A 25,482-nucleotide genomic window follows, 5' to 3' on the forward strand; every position below is an offset into this window, starting at 1 on the left:
CTCCAAGCCATTCCCCTTTGTCTTGAGGATGTACTTGATTGTCTGCAAGACACTGTCATTAATAAGTACAGATGTATCTTAAAAAGTAAAGTGATGATTCCTCAATTATTTTCTTTTCAGGACTGGTCTGGCAGCCTCATTATTGCTTCTTTAGCTGGAGCTTTTGGGTCTTCATTTCTCTATGGTTACAATCTCTCTGTAGTGAATGCACCAACAGTGGTAAGTGACTGAAAGCTTTTAAAATCTAATTCCAGAAGAGGGTGATGTTGTCCAGAAATTACACAAACTATTTGAAATACTTGTTTGTAAGACTTTTTGTATAGTGGGAGAGAAAAGAGAGATGATAACTTATGTTTGACTTTTGTTCCCTATAACTAGATTTTTGTAATCTTTTGTTTCTTTCTTTCTCTCATGGAGTCATAGTATCGTTCAAACGTTTGTCATGAAAACTAAGTGTTCCTTTTGAAATGCATAATTTCATTTCATATGAGTTTGTTCTGTGTGGTAAAATAATTCCAGTAGCATGCTTTTAAGTACTAAGTATACACAGCTATTAACTATATACTTACTTTTGATCACATTGTTCTGTTTTTAAGAATTGTAGCTCATTCTGTTCTCACAGTTGGATAATAGAATTTGCTCTTGCTCTTCCTTCTACTGGGGCTATTCTATTGCATTTCATACTGGTACCTTGTTTATTGTCCATGTAGCGAAACTGCTATGTTGGCCATTTATCAACTGCTACAGCAAGTTCTACTGATGGAATGTTATGACATGATCTATAGTATTTTTTGGAATTTTATTCCGAATACTGTTACAAATTAAGTTTTAAATGCTTTGTTCAAAGTACACTCATCATTAATTGGTCTGTGCTCTTATTTTTTTTCTATCACAAAATAAGAATAAGGGAATAGTCAATGAAATTGAAAGTGACAAATTGTAAAGACTTTTTGTATAATTTATAATTAACCAGTGGAACTTATTGCCAGAAGAGATGGTTATACCACTGGTTCCTGATCTTACTGGAATTAATGGAAGTTTTTCCACTTAATTCAGTGGGGCCTGTATTTTACCCCAAGAGCTTAATCAGATTCAGCGGATATGATATTTTCATGTATAATGAGAATGTCCTCTGTTACTGGATAGGGTAATAAACTTAAAGAATATAAACCCTCATGCTTCACAGCATAAGCAAATCATTAACCCATAAAGTTAGGAAGAAACTTGCACCGTGGGAAAGCTTTTTCCGTAAATGTCTAGGAAATTCCTCTGAAGCATAAAGTACTGGCTCCTATGAGAGAGAGGACTAGACAGACCATGTCTGATCAGTTATGATCTACGGGCATGGCTAGGATGACCAGATGTCCTGATAAAGTCGGGACTGTCCCGATTTTTAGACGTTTGTCCCACGTCCCGATTGATGTTTGGACGGGGCGCAATTTGTCCCGATATTTTGCACTCCTGTTTTGTTTGTTTGTTTTATTCCTCCAGCGGGACTCCGCTTTTTTTCCCCTCCCCTCTGCCAGCAGGACTCCGGGACTCTGTTTTTTGTTTGTTTGTTTTCTCTCTCTCTCTCTCTCTCTCTCTCATCCTGCGGAACTCCGTTTGTTTTCTTTCTTTTTTTTTTCCCCTCTCTGCCGGTGGGACTCCATGCTTTCCCCCCCCCGCTGTGCCGGCGGGACTCTCCCCCCCCCACCCCCCCCGCATGTGTCCCGATATTTTCTTCATCCCATCTGGTTACCCTAGGCATGGCTACACTTGCAGATATAGAGCGCTTTGAGTTAAAGCAGTCTTCGTAGAGCACAGTAGGAAAAGCGCTGTAGTATGTCCACACTGTCAGCTGCAAGTGCACTGCGTGGTCACATTAGCAGCTCTTGCAACGGCCACAGAGAGCAGTGCATTGTGGTAGCTATCCCTGCATGCAATTGGCTGCAACGTGCTTTTCAAATGGGGAGTGGTGGGCTGTGACAGGGAGTGTGTTGTGTGTATGTGGGAGGAGAGAGAGTGGATTTTTGGAGGGGCTGAGAGCATGTCAGATGATGTCTTGTAAGTTCAGACAGCAGCAGACCTCGCTCTTCCCCCCGCCTCTCTCTCTCACACACACAGCATTCCACACTAACGGTTGCTTTGTCTCAGAGCAGATAAACATGCCTGCTGTCAAATGGAGCTTTCAAGGGGCTGTGGGGAGGGATAGCTCAGTGGTTTGAGGCCTGGCTTGCTAAACCCAGGGCTGTGAGTTCAAAATCAGTACTTGATCCTACTAGTGAAGGCAGGGGGCTGGACTTAATGACCGTTTGGGGTCCCTTCCAGTTCTATGAGATAGGTATATCTCCATATATTATATTATATCCAAAGCAATGAAGAGTGGCCACTTGACTTAAGGGGATTATGGGACATTTCCAGAGGCTGATCAGAGTGGAGTAATGCAACACCTTGTTCACCCGGATGCTGGGGCGCTCCAGCGGGGGTGCATCAAACATTATTCCACTTGCCGAGGTGGAGTACCCGGAGCGCTTTAGCCGTGGAGTCGGAGCGCTCTGCATGCCTTGCCAGTGTGGATTGGGAGTGAGCTAGTGCGCCCAGTGCTCCTTTAATGCATTGTAACTCACAAGTGTAGCCTAGTCCTACATGTTTGATCCATTATGGCATTTTCTGTACACTACTTCAGCTTGTGATCATGGTAGATCTCATAAAATGAATAACTTTGGGAAAGTTCAGTACTTGGATAGGAAGTTACTTAGGAAACTGAGGTGCTGCAAGTACTAGTGATGGTGATACTTTTTTCCTTTTGAATAATATTGTCCTAAAATGGTGTAAGGGATCAGTCTGAACTTAGAAGTCCCAACTCTCAACCGAGGCACAAAACAGGTTGCCTAATAGAAGTTGTTTTTGCAGGAGTAGAAGTAAGTGTTTGTGTGTGTGTGAGAGAGAGAGAGAGAGAGAGGCAGCTGTTTGATGGCTGCACACATGAGGCTTGTAACGTGACAATTAGTCATAGTGGAGTTGTATTTATTACGCAGCTTTGACCTCCTCACTTGTACTCTGCTCCCAAGTGCAATCTATTACACAGTTCAAAAGCAAATGCTGCCAGTGCTGCTTATTTAGAGCAAGATTGTGCCATTCTTACTCACATTGTTATACCTCATTATGGACTACAACAGAGGCTTTACCACAAGCCCTGAGTAAAGGTGTCAATATATAGGTATGTTGCCCCAGGAGCAGAACCACAACCTGCCTTTTGGTTCCCCTCTTACTCTAGCACAGATCACTTTCCTGCCCATGCTGGTTCATTTGCACAGGCCAATGCTTTGGGAAAGGGGTCAGTGTGTCCTGGTGTGGCTAGGGCAGCCCTTACTGGAAATGCCAAGGTCAAGGCAGGCTGCAAAAGGGAGAGCAGATAGTCCCAAGTCTGACTGGATAATACTGAACTGTTAAGCTACCCAACCAGTCACAGACTGTACTTCTGATCCCTCACACTGGTTATCAAGAAGAAAAAAAGAAATCACACAGCCCCATTTATTGCAGTCTAGTTCTCTGGCTCCCAATCAGCACCTAGATCCAGTACAGTGAGAAGTTATTTAAAAAACTCTACTCATATATACAAAATGTTCTTCTGACCCCAAAGGGTCAGCCACGTCACCAGGTCAGTATAGGTTTGCATCTTACCCAAGATACTCACTGCCAGCCAATCCTTTAGTGCCTAAAACTAAAGGTTTATTATAAAGAAAAAAGAAAGAACAGGAAGAGAGATGTAAATGGTAAAACAGTCACATACATACAAAGATTTCAAAGTCCATCAGGTTCCTAGCAGTATTGGTGAATTCGCTGGCTTGAACACATCCACAGTTTGAATGGGTCATTCAGTCTTTAGTTCAGAGCTTCATTTGTAGAAAGGTTACTCCAGAGGTAAGAAGCAGGAATGGAGAAGATGCAACTTCCTTTTATAGTCTTTTACCATGCAGCTTGATTTCCTTTGTTCCAAACACAAGCTGCTGCCCAGCACATGGCCTGGAAGCTTTGATGTTCTGTCCGTAGGCATGCCTCTGCATGCCTTGCTGAGTCATAGGGTGTATCCCTTGCCTTCTCAATGAGTCAATTGTCTAGCTAATGTAAGGGTAGGCAGTGCTAATGCCAATCTATCTGGGGGTGTCACCCAGATGCGCAGCACAAACAGACACACCATACATATAACTTACAATACAAAGGTGGTACGAACATATAAATGAGATTATTATACCTGACAAATTATAACATTTTTGCAGATACCTTACACGGCATATCTCTCATAACGCATTGCAATTTTACAACATTGGTATTCATAATATCCTAAAGTGCCCCCCAAATTCCATATAGCATCACAGGTAGAGTCAAGACTTTGCTCATGCCCTGCCCCTGTTGTTCATTTTCTGCCTGTATGCGTGGGAAGGGGACTAGCAGCCAGGTAGAAGCTGGTCTCCACTCTGCCCAGGGGAAGTAGATCACTTATTCCCCATGATTCCCTGTGAGCAGACCCTTTGAAACCAGAACTGGTTGCAAATTTTCCAATGGAAACAGAGCCTCACGCTGCAGCTTTCAGGGCTCCCAGGGTCTGCTGCTCCAGGGCAGCCTTACTATGCAGACTACCCTGGGTCGGGAATAACAAGGCTTCCAGATCCCTGAGCCAGCTAGTTACCTGTCCAGCCGCCACTGGGGTCTGGAGAGCATAATTAGTTTAGGAAACACCATGGGTGGGATCCACAAAAGTACTTAGGGAGGCACCTAAGTCCCTCTGGTTCCATTGTGATCCACAAAACTCACGCTGAACTATGTAGGTGTCTAAACTCACTTGGCACTTAATTTTTTTTTTCTGATTAAAAGTTTCCCCAGTACATACATTTCTGCGTCTGGGTATTCACATTGCTGCCTTCATCTAGGTGTCTGGATGCCTATTTCCTGCCTAAGGCCCAGAGCAATTCACAAACCAGGGGAAAAAAGGCATTCAGCCACATAAGCCATGTGCAGGGCCCAGTACGGTAGTTGCCCTATTAGCACACCTACCGGATTGGGTCCCATTCAGAATCCAGCCATAGGAGGTGGTACCCTCCTTATAAAGATATGGGAGAGCTAGATTGAATTCCCTCCTGCCTAGCAGAGTGGGAGACAGAATTTGAATAGGCGTCTCCCACACTTCTCAGGAGAGTGTTCTAACCACTGGGTTATGGGATATGCAATTGTGCAGTTACTTCAGTCTCTCCTGTTGCTACTGTTCCACTATGGATAAATACTTGAAGATCTGTTGGGCCAGAGAGCAGGAGAGGATTGGAATGACTGTAGTCCAGTGATTAGGGAACCCACCTTGGAGTCAGGAGACTCAGGGTCCACTCCCCCTGCTCCAATCAGTCTTTCATTAGTTATCTACAGTGCAACAGCTTCAGTAGAATAGATTGAGGGAGAATATTCCATAGTTTAGGGGTTAGAGCACTCTCTGAAGGTGGAAGGCTCCTATTCAAAATCTTTCTCGCCCTTTGTCAGAGAAGGGGGAATTGAACTCTGGTCTCTTACAGTCCAGGTGATTGCTCTAACCACTGAGCTAAAAGTCATATAAGTTGGGCACCAGCTCATTTGTGTGGTGTCAAATAGGTGCTCAGCTCATTCCAGCAAGAAACTCCTTAGAGGCCTAAGCCACCTAACTCCAGGTACCCATTTGTGGATCGCCAGCAGAACTGGATGGCCTTCCTTCGAGCTGGATTTCGGCACCCATCTCTGAGAGAGTGATGAGGCTTAGCATACACCTCTGGCACTGGCACCTCCTATTAGCTAGCTTAGGCATCTCCTAGCCACCTTGCGTGCTGGCTTCTGTGCATTGCATTCTTAGATGCTTCTCTCTCTTCATTCATTGCATAGGGAACCTAGATGTGTAACTTGGCTTTGTGGATCATAGTGGGTGCCGTGCCTGACACTCAGCATTGCAACACCTACCGCCCTTCACGGGCCCCCACCTCATGTGTCAGTGTTTCCAAAATGTCTGAATATCTAGTTCCCGAGTTTCAGCCAGCTCAAACCGGGACTCTCTGTGCGGTCAGGTACTGCTTAGTGTGAGTAACAGGCCCTGAATGAATTAGATGTTCTTGTTCTTGTTAATAATTAGCACCTTTTATAGGGCTGTAGATCTTACAAGTGCTGTACATACACTTGGCAAGCTAACAAAGTGAGGTGCTGAGTCAGTAAACTTGGGTGTTTGCAGCCTGACTCTGTATACTGCCAAGCCCCTGCTGTGATGTACTGAGCACACTCAGCTCCTGTTCATTTCAGTGAAAGTCTCATTGATGTCCAGCATCTCACAAGAGGTACCCAGCATTATGCAGGATCAGGCCGCTCATTCAGACAAAACTGAAGAAAGGAGGTACTGTATGGGGAGGTAGCAGGTAATAAAAACCTGAACAATATAACTGTTGATAAAAAGTGGATACTTAGGACATTGGATCTATACAGATCATATGTCTTCTCATAACAGAAGAACTAGGGGTCATCAAATGAAATTAATAGGCAGCAGGTTTAAAACAAACAAAGGAAATATTTTTTCACACCACGCACAGTCAACCTGTGGAATCCCTTGCCAGAGGATGTTGTGAAGGCCAAGACTGACAGGGTTTAAAAAAAGAACTAGATAGGTTCATAGAGGTTATGTCCATCAGTTACTGTTATCCAGGATGGACAGAGATGGTGTCCCTGGCCTCTGTTTGCCAGAAGCTAGGAAAGGGCAACGGGATGGATCACTTGATGGTTACCTTTTCTGTTCATTCCTTCTGGGGCACCTGGCATTGGCCACTGTCAGAAGTTAGGATACTGGGCTAGGTGGACTTTTGGTCTGACCCCGCCAGTATGGTTGTTCTTATGTTCTCATGGAACCATATGTGGGAAGTCAATCCAAAGCAGATTCAAAACAACTGGCTATCAGATCTTCCCAGGACAACCTTCAAAGAGAATATACAAATACAATTTTCTATCACATCAAACAGGAGGACCCCCCCACCCTCACCCCAGGGCAGTCTAACTCATGCTAGTTTCACTCATGCTAACAAGCAGCAAGTAATCCCACTGGAAATGCGTCATTCTGGCTTCCACCTTGCTGCGAGAGGGAAATAAAATGCACTCGTCATTCTGCTGGCACAGCTGACTTCCTCTGCTGTGCCAACTCAGCTGGACTGGCTGGTACACTGGAACTGGGGCTTGCCCACTCGCCGTCATCGGAGAGGAGTAGCAGCCTAACAACAGCTGTTCTTAGTCCTGCACAGTGAATATATGGGTAATCCACACAGGACAATAAGAGGTCTCCTTGGACCCTCTTAGTCCTCTGCACATGTGCTCAGTCCTATATTTGGCTGTAGTGGGGCGATGACTCACCCGGCAACGCCTTCTGCAGGTTGTCCAGGGAATTAGCTTGCAGAGCACCCTCTGCATGCCGTGTCTCGCCTTGCCACTAGCCCTGGTGTCCCTCCCAGACCCCGGTGCCCCTTCTCTCGGGGTTCTGCCCCCTGCAGTACCCCACAGTCTCGCTAGGTCTCCACTCCCCGGAGAACCCGCAACCCCCTATCCCCACCTCTCCTCAGTCTTGGGCTACTGCCAGTCACCGTCTAGCCCCCGCTCACTGGGGCGGACTTGAATATAATTGCCACTCATCATCAGCAAGGAGGGTCTCGACCTGCTGCCTTTGCCTACCCTTTGACTGCCCCTCTGCAACTCCAGTACCTTCTCCAGCATTTAGCAAGGCCTGCAGCCTGGGGGTTTTCCAGGCCGGAGCTCCCCAGCTCCTCTGGCTTTTCCCCAGCCCTGCTCCAGAGTAGGTACCTGGCTGAGGCTGCTTCCCCATCAGCCTTTCCCCAGCCACAGCCCTCTCCAGGGCTCTTTTTAACCTTCCGGGCAGGAGTGGGGTGACCAGTGGCAATGACAGCACTCTCTCCAAAAACAATTGGCAAAGTTTGAGATTAACAGTTTGGCTGGGTGTAAATCAAATGCCCGCGTTCTTCTGGACTTCTTTTCATTCAGTGCACAGATTGCGCTTTTGAGTGAGGTCTCTTGGACGCCAATATAGCAGTGCCCTTTGACCTCGGTCGTAGAAGTGAAAAATCTCTGCCCTTTATTACTACGCATTGTTTGTTTTCTTCCTGCAATAAACCAGATTTGGTAGTGTCATCTTATATCATTAAAGTTAGAACTGCTGTAGACATAGTTATAGATTATAACTTGGAACATCTACTCTGGCACCCATCACTGTAAGATCTGGAAGGCCTGTAAAATTGATAGCTAGATCATTTACCTTCTATGAGAAACAACTCTTCACCCTTCTGTTTGTAGCCTATTATTTTATTTTATTTAAAGTTAATTTAGTAATGTTGTATTACAGGGAGTCCTCGGACGTCACTAATGACACTTTTCAATTGACTGCCCATTTTGGCCCTACAATGCTTGTTTCATCTTTATGATGCATCATTTGCATAAAGTTCGCTTGAAATCACCTCCTGGTTGCGTTATACTGGTATGGAGCTGGAAGGGGTCGCTTCTGATTAGCTTGTGGTATAGGGTCATTCACTGGTCATTTACTTATGTCAAGCATTTCTTAAGCCTCTGGCCTAATATGGCTAAGCTACAATCATACAGACCTCTGCCTGTATGCATTGTGTTTCAGCCCTACTTACTTAGATACCTAATACAGAATTATCCCCCCTAACAACTGATTAATCTTACACTTCTGTAATCCTACAATTTAACTCTGTTTAGCATATGATGATTATATATGACATAATATGTTAGTTAATCATAACATCACATAATAAATGATCAAGAAACTAAGATCAGTGATTGCATGTTGGTTTATGCCACTTGCTTATGGTCCTGGAGCCAGGGAAAAATTCCTCATAAAGGCTCCTCTGCACAGGAAGATGGCAGCCGTTCTCTTGGAGGGTGCCGGAATGAAGTGCAACAGAATGTGACTGGTGGTGTTAACCCAGGGGCAGGCAAACTTTTTGGCCTGAGGGCCACATCGGGTTTCAGAAATTGTATGGAGGGCCGGTTAGGGGAGGCTGTGCCTCCCCAAACAGCCAGGTGTGGCCCAGCCCCTGACCTCTATCTGACAACCCCCCCGCTTATTTCCCCCTGACAGTCCCGCCCCCCCCGGACCCTTGCCCCATCCCTCCCTCACTACTCTTTGTCCCCTGACCACCTCTGGGCCCCCTGCCCCTAACTTCCCCCTACCACTCCATCCAACACCCCCTCCTTCTTGGCTGCCCCCCCCAGGACCCCTGCCCCATCCATCCTCCCTTCTCCCTGTCCCCTGACTGCCCCCGGAACGCCCACCCCTGACTGCCCCCTGCTGCCCAATCCAATACCTCCTTTCATTCCTGACTGCTCCCCCGGGACCCCTGCTCCATCCACCCCCTCGCTCCCTGACCACCCCCGGAACCGCTGCCCCTAACTGCCCCATGCCGCCCCATCCAACCCCTCCTCTCCTTCTTGACTCCCTCCCCCTCCCGGGAACCCTGCCCCATCCAACCATCCCTTCTCCCTGATCGCCCCCGGAACCCTCACTCCTATTCGACCCCCTGTTCCCTGCCCTCTGAAAACTTTTTTGTTAAACAAAATGATTGCAATGTTTTGAGCTGAGAAAGGCTGTGCCATATGATTACCTGACCTGCCATATAAATCATCACTTTGAACATTCTTTACAGTTGTCTGCTCCCATCCACTCTATCATAAGATTATTTAATCCATGATCGATATTTACTCATGTGGTTTTTACTTCTCTCTGAAGTGGTGGAAAATCCTTTGCAATGTGGCAAACTTAAAACTAGATCATAGGTTTAGTTGATCTTAGTGGAGAACTCTTGAGACTGAACTAACTTTGGTTTTACTAAGTTACATGATATTTCTAACATTGAACAGGCCTAAACTGTGGCACAAGTACAATTTCAGGTTACTTTGCATTTTATTACATACCTCCTAGTCTCTTTCCTTGCTAGTCTACTGGCAAGAGCTGATCTGAATTCTTTGGTCTCAGTCTTCTGAGTTCTCAGTGACACCTTCTACCCAGTTTCCATTTACTGATGATAACAGCTCTTGTCATACACAGGCCCCAACCTGTATTTTTTCAGGAAGGATCTTTGCAATGCAAGCCAAACTATTTTCATGTCCTCAAGGATCACATTTCTTTAAAGTGATGTGATGCTTATTAACAAGTTTCACACAACTCCTCTACCCAATTGTGTGGTTTACAACTCTTCCCAGCTCCCAATATACATCAGCAATAGCGGTCCTTAAAATTCACCAACACTGCTTGTCTGGAAACAGCATATTTCAATATAGGAGCATGTCTAATCTCTCTCTCTCTTTTTTTAAACCACTGTAAGGTGCTAAAACACTAGGCATATGATTCAAATAATACAAAATGCAGCTGTACTTGTATGGTACAGTAGCTGATTCCTATAGAACTAGCTTAAATGCTTGAGTGCTTATCTCTAGAATTCATTTCTTATGAGTCCTTGCTCATTTAGCAAAGTGGTAAAGTGATTATTATTTTGACTGTGGCTACATCACACATGAAATAATAGACACTTTTGCTATTAAATAAGAAATTTCCTGCCTCATTCTACATCTCTGAACTTAATTCATAAAGCAGCTTTCAAAGTTTGACTTTAGATTAGAAGGGGAAACATTATAACTCAGTTATACAAGTGACAAATAGATCTTGACTTTAGCATTAAGTCAAACAGATGGGGTGGACGGGGGAGGGGAGGAATTGATGTTGCTTTGTTGTTGACCAGCATGTTACCAGCAATTGCAAACTTTTGTAGCTTTTTATTTTTTCCTTAAGTTGCAATGAATTTATTTCTCATGTCAATTCTTTGGGGGTAGGAACTGTGATTTTTATTTTACATTTGTGCAGGGCCAAGCACAGTAGGGCCCTGATCCGGTTTGAAGTCTGGTTGCTACAATAACATGAATATCAAATACTGATGTTTAGCATCTCTTGGGCTATTAATGTTTTGTTAAGGCTATTATTTTGCTATGGAACAGGATATTTAAAAAAAAACCATGGCAAATTTTGATTTAATCCTGGATTTGTGCCTCATCTCCCATTATTAATGCAGAATGCTTTCAGTTCTGTCTTGATCAGCTGGCATCTCTTGAGGTGGTGTAACCAAGGGTGAAGTAGAATATATTTTCACTCACTCTGTAGAATTACTGAGGACAGAAAGTCTGTTTTCCCACTGCAGGTGTATCATGAGCAGGAGCAATGGGTCTCTTCTATTTCTCTTTAGGAAGCTCAGGAAGTTAGCAGTTGGTTGTTGTCATCTTCCTCCTCCCCGTATTGGGTTGCTTGGAAGGAAAATATGGTTTTCTTTGCCTCTCAGCAGGGATTCAGAGCAGTAAGAAGAAGCATCACAGGTGTCTTAGGAAAAAATGGAAAATCACAGAATTCATGACTCTCAAGTCCAGACATCCGTAGGAATAAAGGGCATGAATTGATAGGTTCATATTAATTTCAGCCTTCACTCAATGTATAGAAGCACAACTCATATAGAGAATTCTAATGTTTATCAACAAAATATCCCTAATTCAGTTGTGCAGGTTTGTTATGAAATTTCATCCTGCCTGTAAGAGCAGCAGCTGACGTCTGGTAATTCTGCTAAATTTAAGTGTTTATTGGCATTTCTATTATAATCCTATTTATATGTAAAAGTTCTAGCTTTGACTCTTCCATGTCCATCAGGCTAAAACCTGACATCAGGCTTCAAGGAAGGATGATAGATTTGTCATTTTTCCAACAGGATTGGAAAAGACCAGGCTTCAGTTTCTGGCTTGGATAATGACTGCCAGTATGACCTTGGACGATCACCTAATCTACTCTTTGCCTCATCTCCGTTTTACAGAGCGGAAGCTAATACCATCCTACCTCACAGGGGGAATAGAATCCACTAATAATTGTGTCAGATACAATGGTGATGAGGTCCATATGAGCCTAATGGGTACGGCATTGGCCTCCTAAAACAGAAATTGTGGGTTCAAGTTCATTTTGGGGTGAAAGTGCACTTTCTCCATCTTTTGTTGTATCCAGATCAAGTCTGGATGCCTTTGTGGAAGATACACTTTAACCTAACAAAAGTTATTGGGCTCAATACACAGGTAATTGAGTGACATTTAATGGCCTGCGTTATACAGGAGGTCAGATGAGAATGATCTAATGGTCCTTCCTGACCTTAAACTCTATGAATCTAGGAATACCTAGACAGATAGATGGGTTATTAGCCTACTAGTAGATTTTACTATAAAAAGTCTCTTATCAGTTACACTGTTTAGGGGGCAAAAATTGACCTCTGCTGTTACATTCCAATTTTAGATGTTCTCTCAAATAGTAGCATTTATTGAATGTCTGATCTCTCTCTCTCTCTCTCTCTCTGTCTCTCCCCCGGCCCTGGGTAACTAGAAAATAACACTCCCATCTGATACGTAGTATCAGCTTTTCTTCTATGGAACTGTCCTTTGGCAGTGGAGAGGTTACTTTCTAGCATTGGTTCTCAATCAGGGCGTTACAAACAGATTCAAGAGTGGCTGTGACTCTCTTCTTTTCTATACAGCTAAATGGGAGGGGGAGTCTGAAAATCTTTTTTTGTTTTATCTTGGGGTCATGGTAGGGAAAAGATTGAGGTCCCCACTGCACTAGAGTAAAATCATTGCCATCTTTGCTTCAGAACTATCCATGGCAGAGTGGAGCATGGATACCAGTGAGTTTGGCTGTGTCTCTGAATACATTTTAATGTCCTGGAAAGTTAAAGCTGCTGTTTCTTTACATGAATATATGAAGACTTTCTGTTAAAAAGCTCTAAACATTTAAGACAAAATAACATCTTTTAAAAACTGAGATATAAGAACACTTTTTTCAATTTAGCTTATGCCATTTTGCAAGGTGTTTAGGTGAAACAAACAAACAATAAAGCCGCTCTTATCTAAGATAAGATTTCAGGATTGTCACTCTGTCTGTCACTTGGAAGCTGAGAATGTCTGTAGAGTCAGTGCAATGGAAACTGCCACAAACGTGGTTGAGAGCTCTTTTTGTTTAGCACAGGGGTAGGCAACCTATGGCACAGGTGCCGAAGGTGGCACACGAGCTGATTTTCAGTGACACTCACACTGCCTGGGTCCTGGCCACTGGTCCGGGGGGCTTTGCATTTTATTTAATTTTAAATAAAGCTTCTTAAACATTTTAAAAACCTTATTTACATTCAACAATCATTTAGTTATATATTATAGATTTAGAGAGAGAGACCTTCTAAGAACGTTAAACTGTATTACTGGCACGTGAAACCTTAAATTAGAGTGACTAAATGAAGACTCGGCACACCACTTCTGAAAGGTTGCCGACCCCTGGTTTAGCATATCTATCAGCAGGTTGAATCCTCACTGGGATTTGCAATCTGTTACTGTCCATTTTAACTTCATGAATTACAACTATCTGGTATACTTCTAATATCACAATGCTCTAGCACTCTTCATGGCATAGATATTAGAAGTAACTCAATCAATCACCACCGTTGGTCTAGGGCTAATTTGCATGCAATAGTTTTATTGGTTGTTTGAGAGAGACTGTACAGATGGATTTCTTGGTCCAGCTGCCACACCCATGCAACAACATGGGCTTTCCCTTACTAGATCTGGAATAACGATGTCCCTATGTGGAATTTTACTGATATAACTACATTGGTTTAGCTATACTGGTATAATTTACCTTTATAATTGGTGAGTGCTCAGCACCTCTGAAAATGAGGACACTTACTGCAGCATTTAAATTTACCTTTAGAGGCCTGATTTCTCACCCAAGTTTTAAAAGATTGACCTTGATAATAATGAAAAATAGACCATTTGCAAACAGGTCCATGACCCTGAGTTCAACCTAAACTGCAAAATGTAAAGTGTAACAGTAATGACTTTTTTATGTCATGGTGAGTGTACCCTAGGCCTTCACTCAGAAAATGTTCTATTTCTGTGACTTTTATAGTCACTCAAAAAAAACTGAGGCAAATTTTATGACAAGTTATGTATGAGTCAGAATGGAACATTCAAATGGTAAAAATGCCAGAGGGCAACTGGATTCCAGCTGTGTAGCAATTTCTTGGTGTCATTTCATAGCTTTTTTAAAAAATACATCCTTCAAGCAGTGGAAATAACACAATTAGCACTGATGCGAAGAGAGAGAAAGCATTCCTCATACATTCTTTGTGCAGGAGATTTGGCATTTAGTTAGTTTTCAGGGTAGGCACTTGGGGTTATATTATGTGCTATAAGATAATAAATGGATCATCTACCCTTTGAAAATTGTAAATTTATTGCATAATTATAATTATGTTGCCTCACTGTTTTGAATATCCTTTTAATGAACCAGAAATACATTTCAGCTTTCCTTACAGCTACTGTACATTAGGGCTCATGCCGTCATTTTTTCAGATGCAGAATCCCAAGGCGTGCTGAACTCCCAATAAATAAATACAACATACTTTCCTTCTTCACAGTCCCGTCTTTTTTTTTTTTTTTTCATTTTTATAATTTATTTCCATTCCATTTAATCAGATTAACTTCTACTGTCCCTGTGATACCTGCCCCCATGCCTGGCAACTCCCACTTACCCTCACCCTTACCGAAGCAAGGTCTAGGAATCCATTATTATTCAGATATTTATGACCTTTTTCATTTGTGTATTTGCAGCAAATCCCATTAAAGTCAATGTAAAGATACCCATTCACGTCAATGGGTTTTGGTCCAGGCTCAAAATGCACTCCTTTTTAGATGCAGCCAGCACTCACAAATAGCCTGGCCCTGGGAGATGCTGGGCCCCTGCTTGTGACGTACCATGGTACAATCCAGACTACTGAGTGGTTGTGTCCTCCCTGCTTAGCAATTATGGGTGCTTTACAATGCTTTGGTTGAAGCAGCTTCCAGTTGGGCTGCTCACAGCCTTTCAATGTGCAAGTCATACCCTGAATGTCGGTGTGTAACTGTAGCCTGCTAGTCACACTTGGATTACACTCTGGCTCTCACCAGCTTTGGCTATAGTTCAAGGTGACCCCAACACCCCCCCAATAATATTCTCACAACTTGCCACCCCAAATGTAGTTTTCCAGACACTTCAGTTTAAACACACTGGATTAGATAAAACAATAAAACAAGTTTATTAACTACCAAGAGAGAGATTTTAAGTGACTACAAGTAATGCAACATAACTTTTTTTAAAATGGTTACAAGAAAAATAAAGGTAAAACACAACTGGTGCCTATCTTAACAGCCTATGTTAAATTCAAAGCAAAATGTTCTCACCATATGCTTTCAGCAGTCTTACTGACTAAACTTCTTAGGTTAGGACCTCTTCTCCAGTCTAATGGCTGCTGACTTTGTCCCTTTAGGTGCAGTGAATCAATGGGCGGGGGAGTATCTCGAAGTGTTTGTCCCTTCTTTTGATAGTTTCAGTTCCCCTCTTGAACAACCTTTCCCAGCTGAGAACCAAGAGCCAAAGTGTCTATGTGGAAGGATATTCCCTGATGGTTTTCACTTATTTGAACTTCCGTTGTCTTCTCTTCCTGCTGTTCACTGCTTAAATGCAAATGAAACAGAGCATACATTCCTTTGTTTAGGACAGAGAAGTTTGCCAGCTTCTGTTTGGGCTGGGTTTGGAACATGTGTTAATAATACCATACAAGGGAATCTTATAACTTCACACACGACATTGCTACACATATTTTACCAGGACAATACGGACCAGAAACTTAAGAGTTTTCAAATGATACCGTACAAAGGCAGACCTTATACAAAAAATATTACAATAGTGTGTAGGATATGGACATGGGTACATTCTGTTACACCCCTAGATCTTTTTGACTCCACTGGGACTTACAAGTTCTCAGTCCTTCTCAGGAGCTGGCCTAGGATACATGAAAGAACCTCTTTACCTCTGAAATCAGTTGATGTCGCTGGATAGCTTGCACGAATAGGAAGGACTAGATGCCATTTTTGTACATTAAAAATTATCACTAGAGCTGATCTGAAGAACTTTGATACAACCATTTTCAGTCAGAAAGTGTAGTTCCATCAAAGTTGAAATATGTTGTGAAATCATATTGATTCCACAAAAACTTCATTTTGGATACTAAAGTTGGGGAGTAGGGGAAAAGAGTTCTGACAACGCTGAGAAGTCCCACGTTGACATTTTTCAGAATAACATATTTTGATTTTTTTCTGAAATTTTAAAATTGTGTATTATATACTTATGCTACATTATATAATATAAAAATTATAATAAAATTGTTTCTATTATGAAATATAAACATTTCTAAAATTATAATTCAGAATGTTTCAGTTGAGCAGAAACAAGTTTTCTTTCATGAAGAATTTTAAAATTTCAGAGTTTAATTTCAAATCGGAATGAAAATAAATTTTGAAGTTTTGAAATTCTCCTTAAAATGGAATTTCTGTTCTCAGCACAGCTCTAATTATCACACCTTAACACCTGACATAATTTTTATATATTACTACCATGTGTCAAATTTAAATCTGCTTTCATTCATCTTTTATTTGTAACAGCTGTTTGGCGAAGACAATAACACTGTCCTTTTGTAAATTTTCAAATATTTCCTTTAGTTTGTCACCCCATTTGAGGGGAGTGTGGGTAGTGGGGAGAATGGTGCTGATGAATTTGTCTTGCTTGTTTTTCTAAGAAACTGAATAGCAAAAAGGCAGAACGGCAAAAAGGGGGTGACTCCTGTTGATAAAGCAAACTAAAAATCAGTAATTGAGAAATACTGAAAAGTGTTTCATGTACTGTGCATGTGCACATACCAATAAAAAGCATCAATATAAAATATTCTCATAATCATCAGTTACAGAATTTGGGGGTGGGGATTAAAACAGAAATCATCCCTGTTTCACCCTTCTGCTTTTGAAGTTCTATTTTGTGAGCCAAGGCAAGCTAGACATCATGTTCTGTTGGCATCTCATTTCTTGTTTTTCCTCTTGAGTTTCTCTTCCTCCCCAATCTCCCACCTCCATCTCTCTCTACAAGTAACATCTTTTCTTCTTTCTGCCTTTGTTGCCCTTTTTCTTCTCTTCCTTTCCCTTGCAGTTTTTCTATTTTAAAATGGTTTTCGGTAGAGACCTATGGAATATTCAGAAAAACTACTTGTTCCTAATATAAGGATACTACAATACAATATTAACAGCATTTTACTGTGAATTTAGATTGTAACCTCTCTGAGGCAGGGACCATTTTTTTTGTTATATATTTGTATAGTGCCTGGCACAATGGGCTGTAGCTGCTACTGCAGTATAGATAATAATGATACCCCTTTTGACCCAAATGGATAGCCATCATTTGGGGTCTTAAAGATTGTTCCACTTAGGAGGAGAAATTGGTGGTGCAATTCAATTGTTTGATTCAATTTTGCTTATTCATAAAAAATGTAGAAAGTCTTGTTTCTCTGGCTGTAGTAGGAACCAAATAGCAGGAGATAATTTCTGTGTCTGGTGTTCCACGCCTGCCTTTCCTGCCAGTGCTCCATACCCCAAAATCTTTTTCTTTTAATTTTCTCTCACAATCACATTCCAGCTTTCTGTTACTGTGGCTTCACTTTCTATCTCTGCTCTGTCACCATCTCTGGTGCCTGGGTCAGCATCGACTCAAGCTTTTTCATGTGCCTGTGGGTATGTCTACACTACGAGATTATTCCAATTTTACATAAACCGGTTTTATAAAACAGATTATATAAAGTCGAGTGCACGCGGCCACACTAAGCACATTAATTTGACGGTGTGTGTCCATGGTCTGAGGCTAGCATCGATTTCCAGAGTGTTGCACTGTGGGTAGCTATTCCATAGCTATCCCATAGTTTCCGCAGTCTCCCCCGCCCCTTAGAATTCTGGATTGAGAGCCCAGTGGCTGATGGGGCAAAAATCGTTGTCGCAGGTGGTTCTAGGTAAATGTTGTCAGTCATTCCTTCCTCCGGAACGGCAGACAATCATTTTGCGCCCTTTTTCCCTGGATTGCCCTGGCAGACGCCATAGCATGGCAACCATGGAGCCCGTTCAGCTATTTTTTTTAGAGTCACCGTATGTGTACTGGATACCGCGGACAGAGGCGATACTCCAGCGATACACAGCAGCATTCATTTGCTTTTGCATGATAGCAGAGATGGTTACCAGTCGTTCTGTACCGTCTGCTGCCAGTGTAATTTGGCAATGAGATGACGGTTATCTATCCTTCTGTGCTGTCTGCTGCTATCATGGGTGCCCCTGGCTGAGATCGGCCGGGGGCGCAAAAGCAAAACTGGGAATGACTCCCCGAGTCAATCCCTCCTTTATGGTTTCTAAAAATAGAGTCAGTCCTGCCTAGAATATGGGGCAAATGTACTATAGAAGCAGCGTATCAGAGAGTACAGCTGCTCTGTGTCAGATCCTGCTGAAATGGAGCTGCGTGCCATTCATGGGGGGTGCCCCTGTAACAACCCCACCCGTTGCTTCCCTCCTCCCCCAACCTTCCTGGGCTACTGTGGGAGTGTCCCGCCCCATTTGTGTCATGAAGTAATAAAGAATGCAGGAATAAGAAACACCAAGTTTTTAGTGACATAAAATGAGGGGGAGGCAGCCTCCCGGTGCTATGATAGTCCAGGCAGGACATTAAGCGGTGTGGGGGAGAGGAGCCCAGCATCCCACTGCTATGATAGTCCAGGCAGTACAGAATCTTTTCTTTTCACATGAAAGGGAGGGGGCTGATTGAAGCTCAGCCCCCCGTTGCTATGATGAAGATGGTTACCAGCCGTTCTGTACCATCTACTGGGAATGACCGGGAGTCATTCCTATTTTCACCCAGGCGCCCCCAGCCAGCCTCACCTGAAGCCAGCCAGGAGCACTCATGGGTTGATAAGAAGGACAGTTACCAGTCCTACTGCACCGTCTGGCACCGAGGAGGGGAGAGGAGCGGATACTGCTCTTCACTGCTGCAGCATCGCGTCTACCAGCAGCATTCAGTAGACATAGGGTGACATTGACAGAAGTCAAGAAATGATTTCTTCCCTTTTCTTTCATGTGGGGTGGGGAGAGTAAATTGACGAGCTATTCCCTGAATCACGCCGGACAATGTATTTGAACCTACAGGCATTGGGAGCTCAGCCAAGAATGCAAATACTTTTTGGAGACTGCTGTGGACTGTGGATAGCTGGAGTCCTCAGTACCCCCTCCCTCCCTCCAGCATCCATTTGAGTCTCTGGCTTCCCGTTACGCTTGTCATGCAGCACTATGTAGCCTGTAGATTTTTTTTTCAAACGCTTTGGCATTTCGTCTTCTGTAACGGAGCTTTGATAGAACAGATTTGTCTCCCCATACAGCAATCAGATTCAGTATCTCCCATACGGTCCATGCTGGAGCTCTTTTTGGATTTGGGACTGCATTGCCACCCATGCTGATCAGAGCTCCACGCTGGGCAAACAGGAAATGAAAATCAAAATTTCGCGAGGCTTTTCCTGTTTACCTGGCCACTGCATCCAAGTTCAGATTGCTGTCCAGAGCGGTCACAGTGGTGCACTGTGGGATACCTCCCGGAGGCCAATACCGTCGATTTGCAGCTACACTAACCCTAATCCGATATGGTAATACCGATTTTAGCGCTATTTCTCTCATTGGGGAGGAGTACAGAAACCAATTTAAAGAGCCCTTTATATCAATATAAAGGGCCTCGTAGTGTGGATGGGTACAGCGTTAAATCAGTTTAACGCTGCTAAAATCAGTTTAAAAGCGTAGTGTAGACCAGGCCTGAGTGTTGAGTGGTACTGCTGTTGGTTCAGCCACTTCTTCACAATGGCTTCTTAATGTTTATCCTGAATGTATGGCAGCAGCTACACCCAACTCATAACAATGTATAACTCAACCTGTAACACTAATGATTGAATTTACATATGGGATGCATTAACAGGTGTGTTGTAAACAAGACACGAGAAGTCATTCTTCCGCTTTACTCTGCTCTGGTTAGGCCTCAACTGGAGTATTGTGTCCAGTTCTGGGCACTGCATTTCAAGAAAGATGTGGAGAAATTGGAGACGGTCCAGAGAAGAGCAACAAGAATGATTAGAGGTCTTGAGAACATGACCTATGAAGGAAGGCTGAAGTAATTGGGTTTGTTTAGTTTGGAAAAGAGAAGACTGAGAGGGGACATGATAGCAGTTTTCAGGTATCTAAAAGGGTGTCATCAGGAGGAGGGAGAAAACTTGTTCACCTTAGCCTCCAATGATAGAACAAGAAGCAATGGGCTTAAACTGCAGCAAGGGAGATTTAGGTTGGACATTAGGAAAAAGTTCCTAACTGTCAGGGTAGTTAAACACTGGAATAGATTGCCTAGGGAAGTTGTGGAATCTCCATCTCTGGAGATATTTAAGAATAGGTTAGATAAATGTCTATTAGGGATGGTCTAGACAGTATTTGGTCCTGCCATGAGGGCAGGGGACTGGACTCGATGACCTCTCGAGGTCCCTTCCAGTCCTAGAGTCTATGAGTCTATTCCAAATCATTCAACATTAAGGAGAAAACAATTAAAGATGGATGTCACAGATGTCTATTCAAGAAGCTTCTATACAGCAAGCTACTATTTTGCCATTGTTTAGATCATGATTGATTATGTTAGTGTCCTTACTCATCAAGTAAGCTGCTTTCACACATACCATTATTATCTCTTTACTTTCAGTATATCAAGAGGTTTTACAATGAAAGTTGGGAAAGAAGATATGGCCACGTAATAGATGAAGGAACTCTTACGCTCCTCTGGTCTATAACGGTGTCTATTTTCTCCATTGGTGGACTGGTGGGTGCAATAATTACCACACCAATTGTGAAGTTCTTTGGCCGGTAGGTACATTACAAAGCTCTGAACTTGGCATCTTATTTACCCTTTTTATAGCATCAATAAAAATATTTTCTAACATAATGAATTTCCTTCTCAGTTTAAAGACCTTCAAATTAGGAAAACTATATTGGATAGCTTCTAAATTTTATATGATCTGGTGGTGCTGCCCTACAGGAGACAAGGAAAAGCTTACCATTATTATTGTTTATAACTCCAAATTTGTAGCATTCACCAGAGGTGGTAGTTGAATCAAAGGGCTGTCTCTTTTGGAGTAGTATGCACGGTTTGAGTTTCGTAGGGCCATTGTTCAGGGTTGTACCTGGGTAAACAATGACCAGGTGTAACATGTATTCCTAAATTCTATGGCTACTGTAAAGCAGAATACTTGCATTGGCAGATTTCTGCTTTACTGTGCAGCTCACGCCACAGTCATATCCAGGAGTGGCTTCAGGTCTGAAGTTAGCTACAAAGAGAAGTGGGGAGTTTGGGAAACTGTGAGGGAGGCAGTAAAATCTTAAATGAGAGGATTTGAGTGGTGTCCTTGCACCAAAATATTATTTCTCATATTCTAGAGGGGTTTTTAGGGTCGAAAAAGTAACTTTAGAATATTTTTTTAAAAGAAAGTCTCCTGAGTATTTCTTTAAATTCTTTAAGATGACTCACAGAATGACTTGCTACTAGCAAATTAGGTTCTACTAAATGTCACCACAGACATAGACATGTATAAAAACATCATCCGCCCCTGCCCCCCCAATCATTCTGCTTCCTCTAGTCTTTTGGTCTTTATTTTCCTACTTCCTTACCTCCTTCTTCTTGATTCTAACTTTCTCCCTTGTCTTACTCTACCCCCTACTCCCCTACAATCCAATTTCCACTTACTGCAAATCGTCTGTCTCCTGTACTTCCCTTTTCTACACCCAAGCCGTTTCTCTCCTTTTTCTTCCCCATTTTTGAGCTTACACAGTATATTCTATGGTTATTCCTACATTCACACAGCAAATATCTATTCTCTAGCCCTCCAAACCCTTTTTCCACTGTTTCCCTTCCCCACCTCCAGTAATTCACCAATTCTGTGCCTTCCCTCCCATCAGTTCACCAATATTTATATTTATATGATCTTTCCTCTCAATTTAACTACTCATTTCTCAGCATCCTCCCCAACTCATCAGTTCACACCCTTCCCAAATTCTCCATCTCACAATCAAAAACTTCATTCAAAAAGTGTCAGTGAATGTTCTGCAATGTATTTTTAAAAATCTCAAACATGAGAGCTCACCACAGCAAGTCTCTTACATTTTTTGCTGAAAAGTGGAGAGGCATTTTTGTGATTAACAAGTGTGCAGATTGCTAAGGTTTATTGAAATGCTGTGGTGAGTAAACAGGCAGTTGCACAAATGCCATTTTGATAGAAGCAGATCACATTCCTAGGCTATGGGGTTAAACTTCCAAGGTTTTGTCACTCTGTCCATAAAATATGAGAATTCAAGTAATGCAAATTGATGGCTCTGCCATGCAGCTACTGTATGAGCACAGAATAAGGATTTGTGGATGGAAGGAACTATGCCTTCAACAGCCATTGAAGAATGAGTTTTCAGGAATACTATTCACACTGCAGTCCTTTTGGATACTTAATATTCGTGATAGGTACGGAAACTTGTCCTAGTATTCAACTGTAGTACCTAAAAAGGGCACCAAAACAGTGATAGAGCACTAAAAAGCCCTTTCTGCATAGTACAGTGTGCATGCAGGCTGCTGGATGGTGTGAATAGTGAAACACACTTTAATTTATGCTGACTTAAAACAGTGAGACAGAGGGGACCAACATACTGTCCAGAAATAATGTTCTTATTTAAAAATACAGCACTCAACATTTATTTATTTGTTGCTGGACTAAAGATTACATTTCTCAGAAGCAGAGTAAACTTTTCAAAAACATCTGAATGACTTAGGAGCCTGAGTCCCATTGATTGGGCTCCTAAGTGCCTTGGGTGAAAGTGATCATGAAATGATAGAGTTCCTGATTCTAAGGAATCGTGGGAGCAAAAATGGCAGAATAAAGATAATGGATCTCAAGGAGGCAGACTTTAGCAAACTCAGGGAGTTGGTAGATAAGATCCCATGGGAAGCAAACCTAAGGGGAAAAACAGTTTGAAAGACTTGACAGTTTTTCAGAGACATTATTAAGGGCACAAGAGCAAATGATCTCACTGCGTAGGAAAGGTAGGAAGTATTGCAAGAGACCACCCTAACTTACTTAGAAGATCTTCAATGATCTTCAAAAAAGAGATCTACAAAAAGTGTAAAATAGGTCAAATTACAAAGGATGAATATAAAAAAAAACAACACAAGCATATAGGGACAAAATTAGGCCAAGGCACAAAATGAGATTAAACTAGCTAAAGACATAAGGGCTAACAAGAAAACGTTCTACAAATACATTAGAAGCAAGAGGAAGACCAAGGAGAGGGTAGACCCCTTAATGAGGAGGGAAAGATAACAACAGAAAATGTGGAAATGACGAAAGTGCTAAATGCCTTTTTTGTTTCAATTTGCACCAAAAAGGTTTGTAGCGATCGAATGTCTAACATAGTGAATGCCAGTGAAAATCAGGTAGGCTCTGAGGCTAAAATAGGGAAAGAACAAGTTAGAAATTATTTAGACAAGATGTCTTCAAGTCGGCAGGGCCTGATGAAATATATCCTAGAATACTCAAGGAGCTGACTGAGGAGAACCATTAGCGATTATCTTCAAAAAGTCATGAAAGACTGGAGAGATTCCAGAGGACTGGAAGAGGGCAAATATACATCATATTTATAAAAAGGGAAATAAGAACATGCCGGGGAATTACAGACTAGTCAGCTTAACTTCAGTACCCAGAAAAATAATGGAACAAATAATCAAGCAATCAGTTTGCAAACACCTAGAAGATGATAAGTAACAATCAACATGGATTTGTTAAGAACAAATCAGTCAAACCAACATACTAGCTTTCTTTGACAGGGTGACAAGCCATGTGGATAAGGAAGTGGTAGATGTGGTATATCTTGACTTTAAAAAGGCTTTTGATACCTCCTCAGAAGCAAACTAGGAAAATATAGCCTAGATGGAGCTGCCATAAGGGGGGTGCATAACTGGTTGGAAAACCATTCCCAGACAGTAATTACAAATGGTTCAGAGTCAAGCTGGAAGGGCATATTGAATGGGATGCCTTGGGGATTGGTCCTGGGTCCGGTTCCCTTCAATAGCTGCATAAATGATTTAGATAATGGCCTAGAAAGTACGCTTATAAAGTTTGCGGAGAAGACCAGGCGGGGAGGGATTGTAAGTGCTTTCAAAATGGCTTGGGCAAACTGGAGAAATGGTCTGAAGTAAACAGGTTGAAATTCAATAAGAACAACTGCAAAGTACTCCACTTAGGAAGGAACACTAAATTGCGCCCATACAAAATAAGAAATGAATGCCTAAGAAGGAGTACTGCAGAAAGGAATCTGGGGGTTATAGTGGATCACAAGCTCGAGGTGAGTCAACAGTGTACCATTGTTGCAAAAAAAGCTTATATCATTGAGAACATAAAAATGGCCATACTGGGTCAGGCCAATAGTATATCTAGCCCAGTATCCTCTGTTCCAACAGTGGCTAATGCCCAGGTGCTTCAGAGGGAATGAACAGAACAGGCAACCATGGTGTAATCCATCCCCTGTTGTCCACTCCCAACTTCTGGCAACCAGAGGCTAGGGACACTTGGAGCATGGGATCGCATCCCTAACCATCTTGGCTAATGACCATTAATGGACCTGTCCTTCATGAACTTATCTAGTTCTCTCAGAGTCAGGGTCAATGGACTTGGCTTGTGAGACTTAGGTTGCAGGGCTAAAAATAGCAGTGTAGGCATTTGGGCTCTAAGCCTCTCACTGGGTTTCAGAAACTGTGCTTCAGCCCGAGCCAGAACTTCTGCACTGCTATTTTTGGTCCCGTAGCCTGAACTCTAATAGAGGCATAGACTTTAAGGTCAGAAGAGACCATTATGATCATCTAGTCTCACCTCCTGCACAACGCAGGCCACAGAATCTCACCCACCCACTCCTGTAACAAACCCCTACCCTATGTCTGAGTTACTGAAGTCCTCAAATTGTGGTTTGAAAACCTCAAGCTGCAGAGAATCCTCCAGCAAGTGACCCGTGCCCTATGATGCAGAGGAAGGCGAAAAACCTCCAGGGCCTCTGCCAATCTGCCCTGGAGGAAAATTCCTTCCCGACCCCAAATATGGCAATCAGTTAGACCCTGAGCATGTGAGCAAGACTCACCAGCCAGCACCCAGGAAAGAATTCTCTGTAGTAATCAGATCCCACTGCATCTAACATCCCATCACCGACCACTGGGCATACTTACCGGCTGATAATCAAAGATCAGTTGCCAAATTAATTGCTAAAATTAGGCTATCCCATCATACCATCCCCTCCATAAACTTATCAAGCTTAGTCTTAAAGCCAGATGTATCTTTTGCCCCCACTACTCCCCTTGGAAGGCTGTTCCTGAATTTCACTTCTAATGGTTAGAAACCTTCGGCTAATTTCAAG

General features: G+C 42.6%; 1 protein-coding gene across 2 annotated transcripts in view; it reads left to right on the top strand.

The window, feature by feature from the left end:
* SLC2A9 (solute carrier family 2 member 9) overlaps window positions 1-25,482 on the top strand; it is a 180,547-nt gene that overhangs the window by 19,065 nt on the left and 136,000 nt on the right. For both annotated transcript variants that reach the window (XM_050947776.1, XM_050947775.1), the window contains exons 2-3: window positions 121-219; window positions 20,747-20,907. In XM_050947776.1, coding sequence (XP_050803733.1) covers window positions 121-219; window positions 20,747-20,907 — 260 coding nt within the window. The remainder of the gene's footprint in view (window positions 1-120; window positions 220-20,746; window positions 20,908-25,482) is intronic.

Source organism: Gopherus flavomarginatus, chromosome 3, assembly GCF_025201925.1.
Source record: "Gopherus flavomarginatus isolate rGopFla2 chromosome 3, rGopFla2.mat.asm, whole genome shotgun sequence".
In the NCBI taxonomy this organism is placed as follows: Eukaryota; Metazoa; Chordata; order Testudines; family Testudinidae; genus Gopherus; species Gopherus flavomarginatus.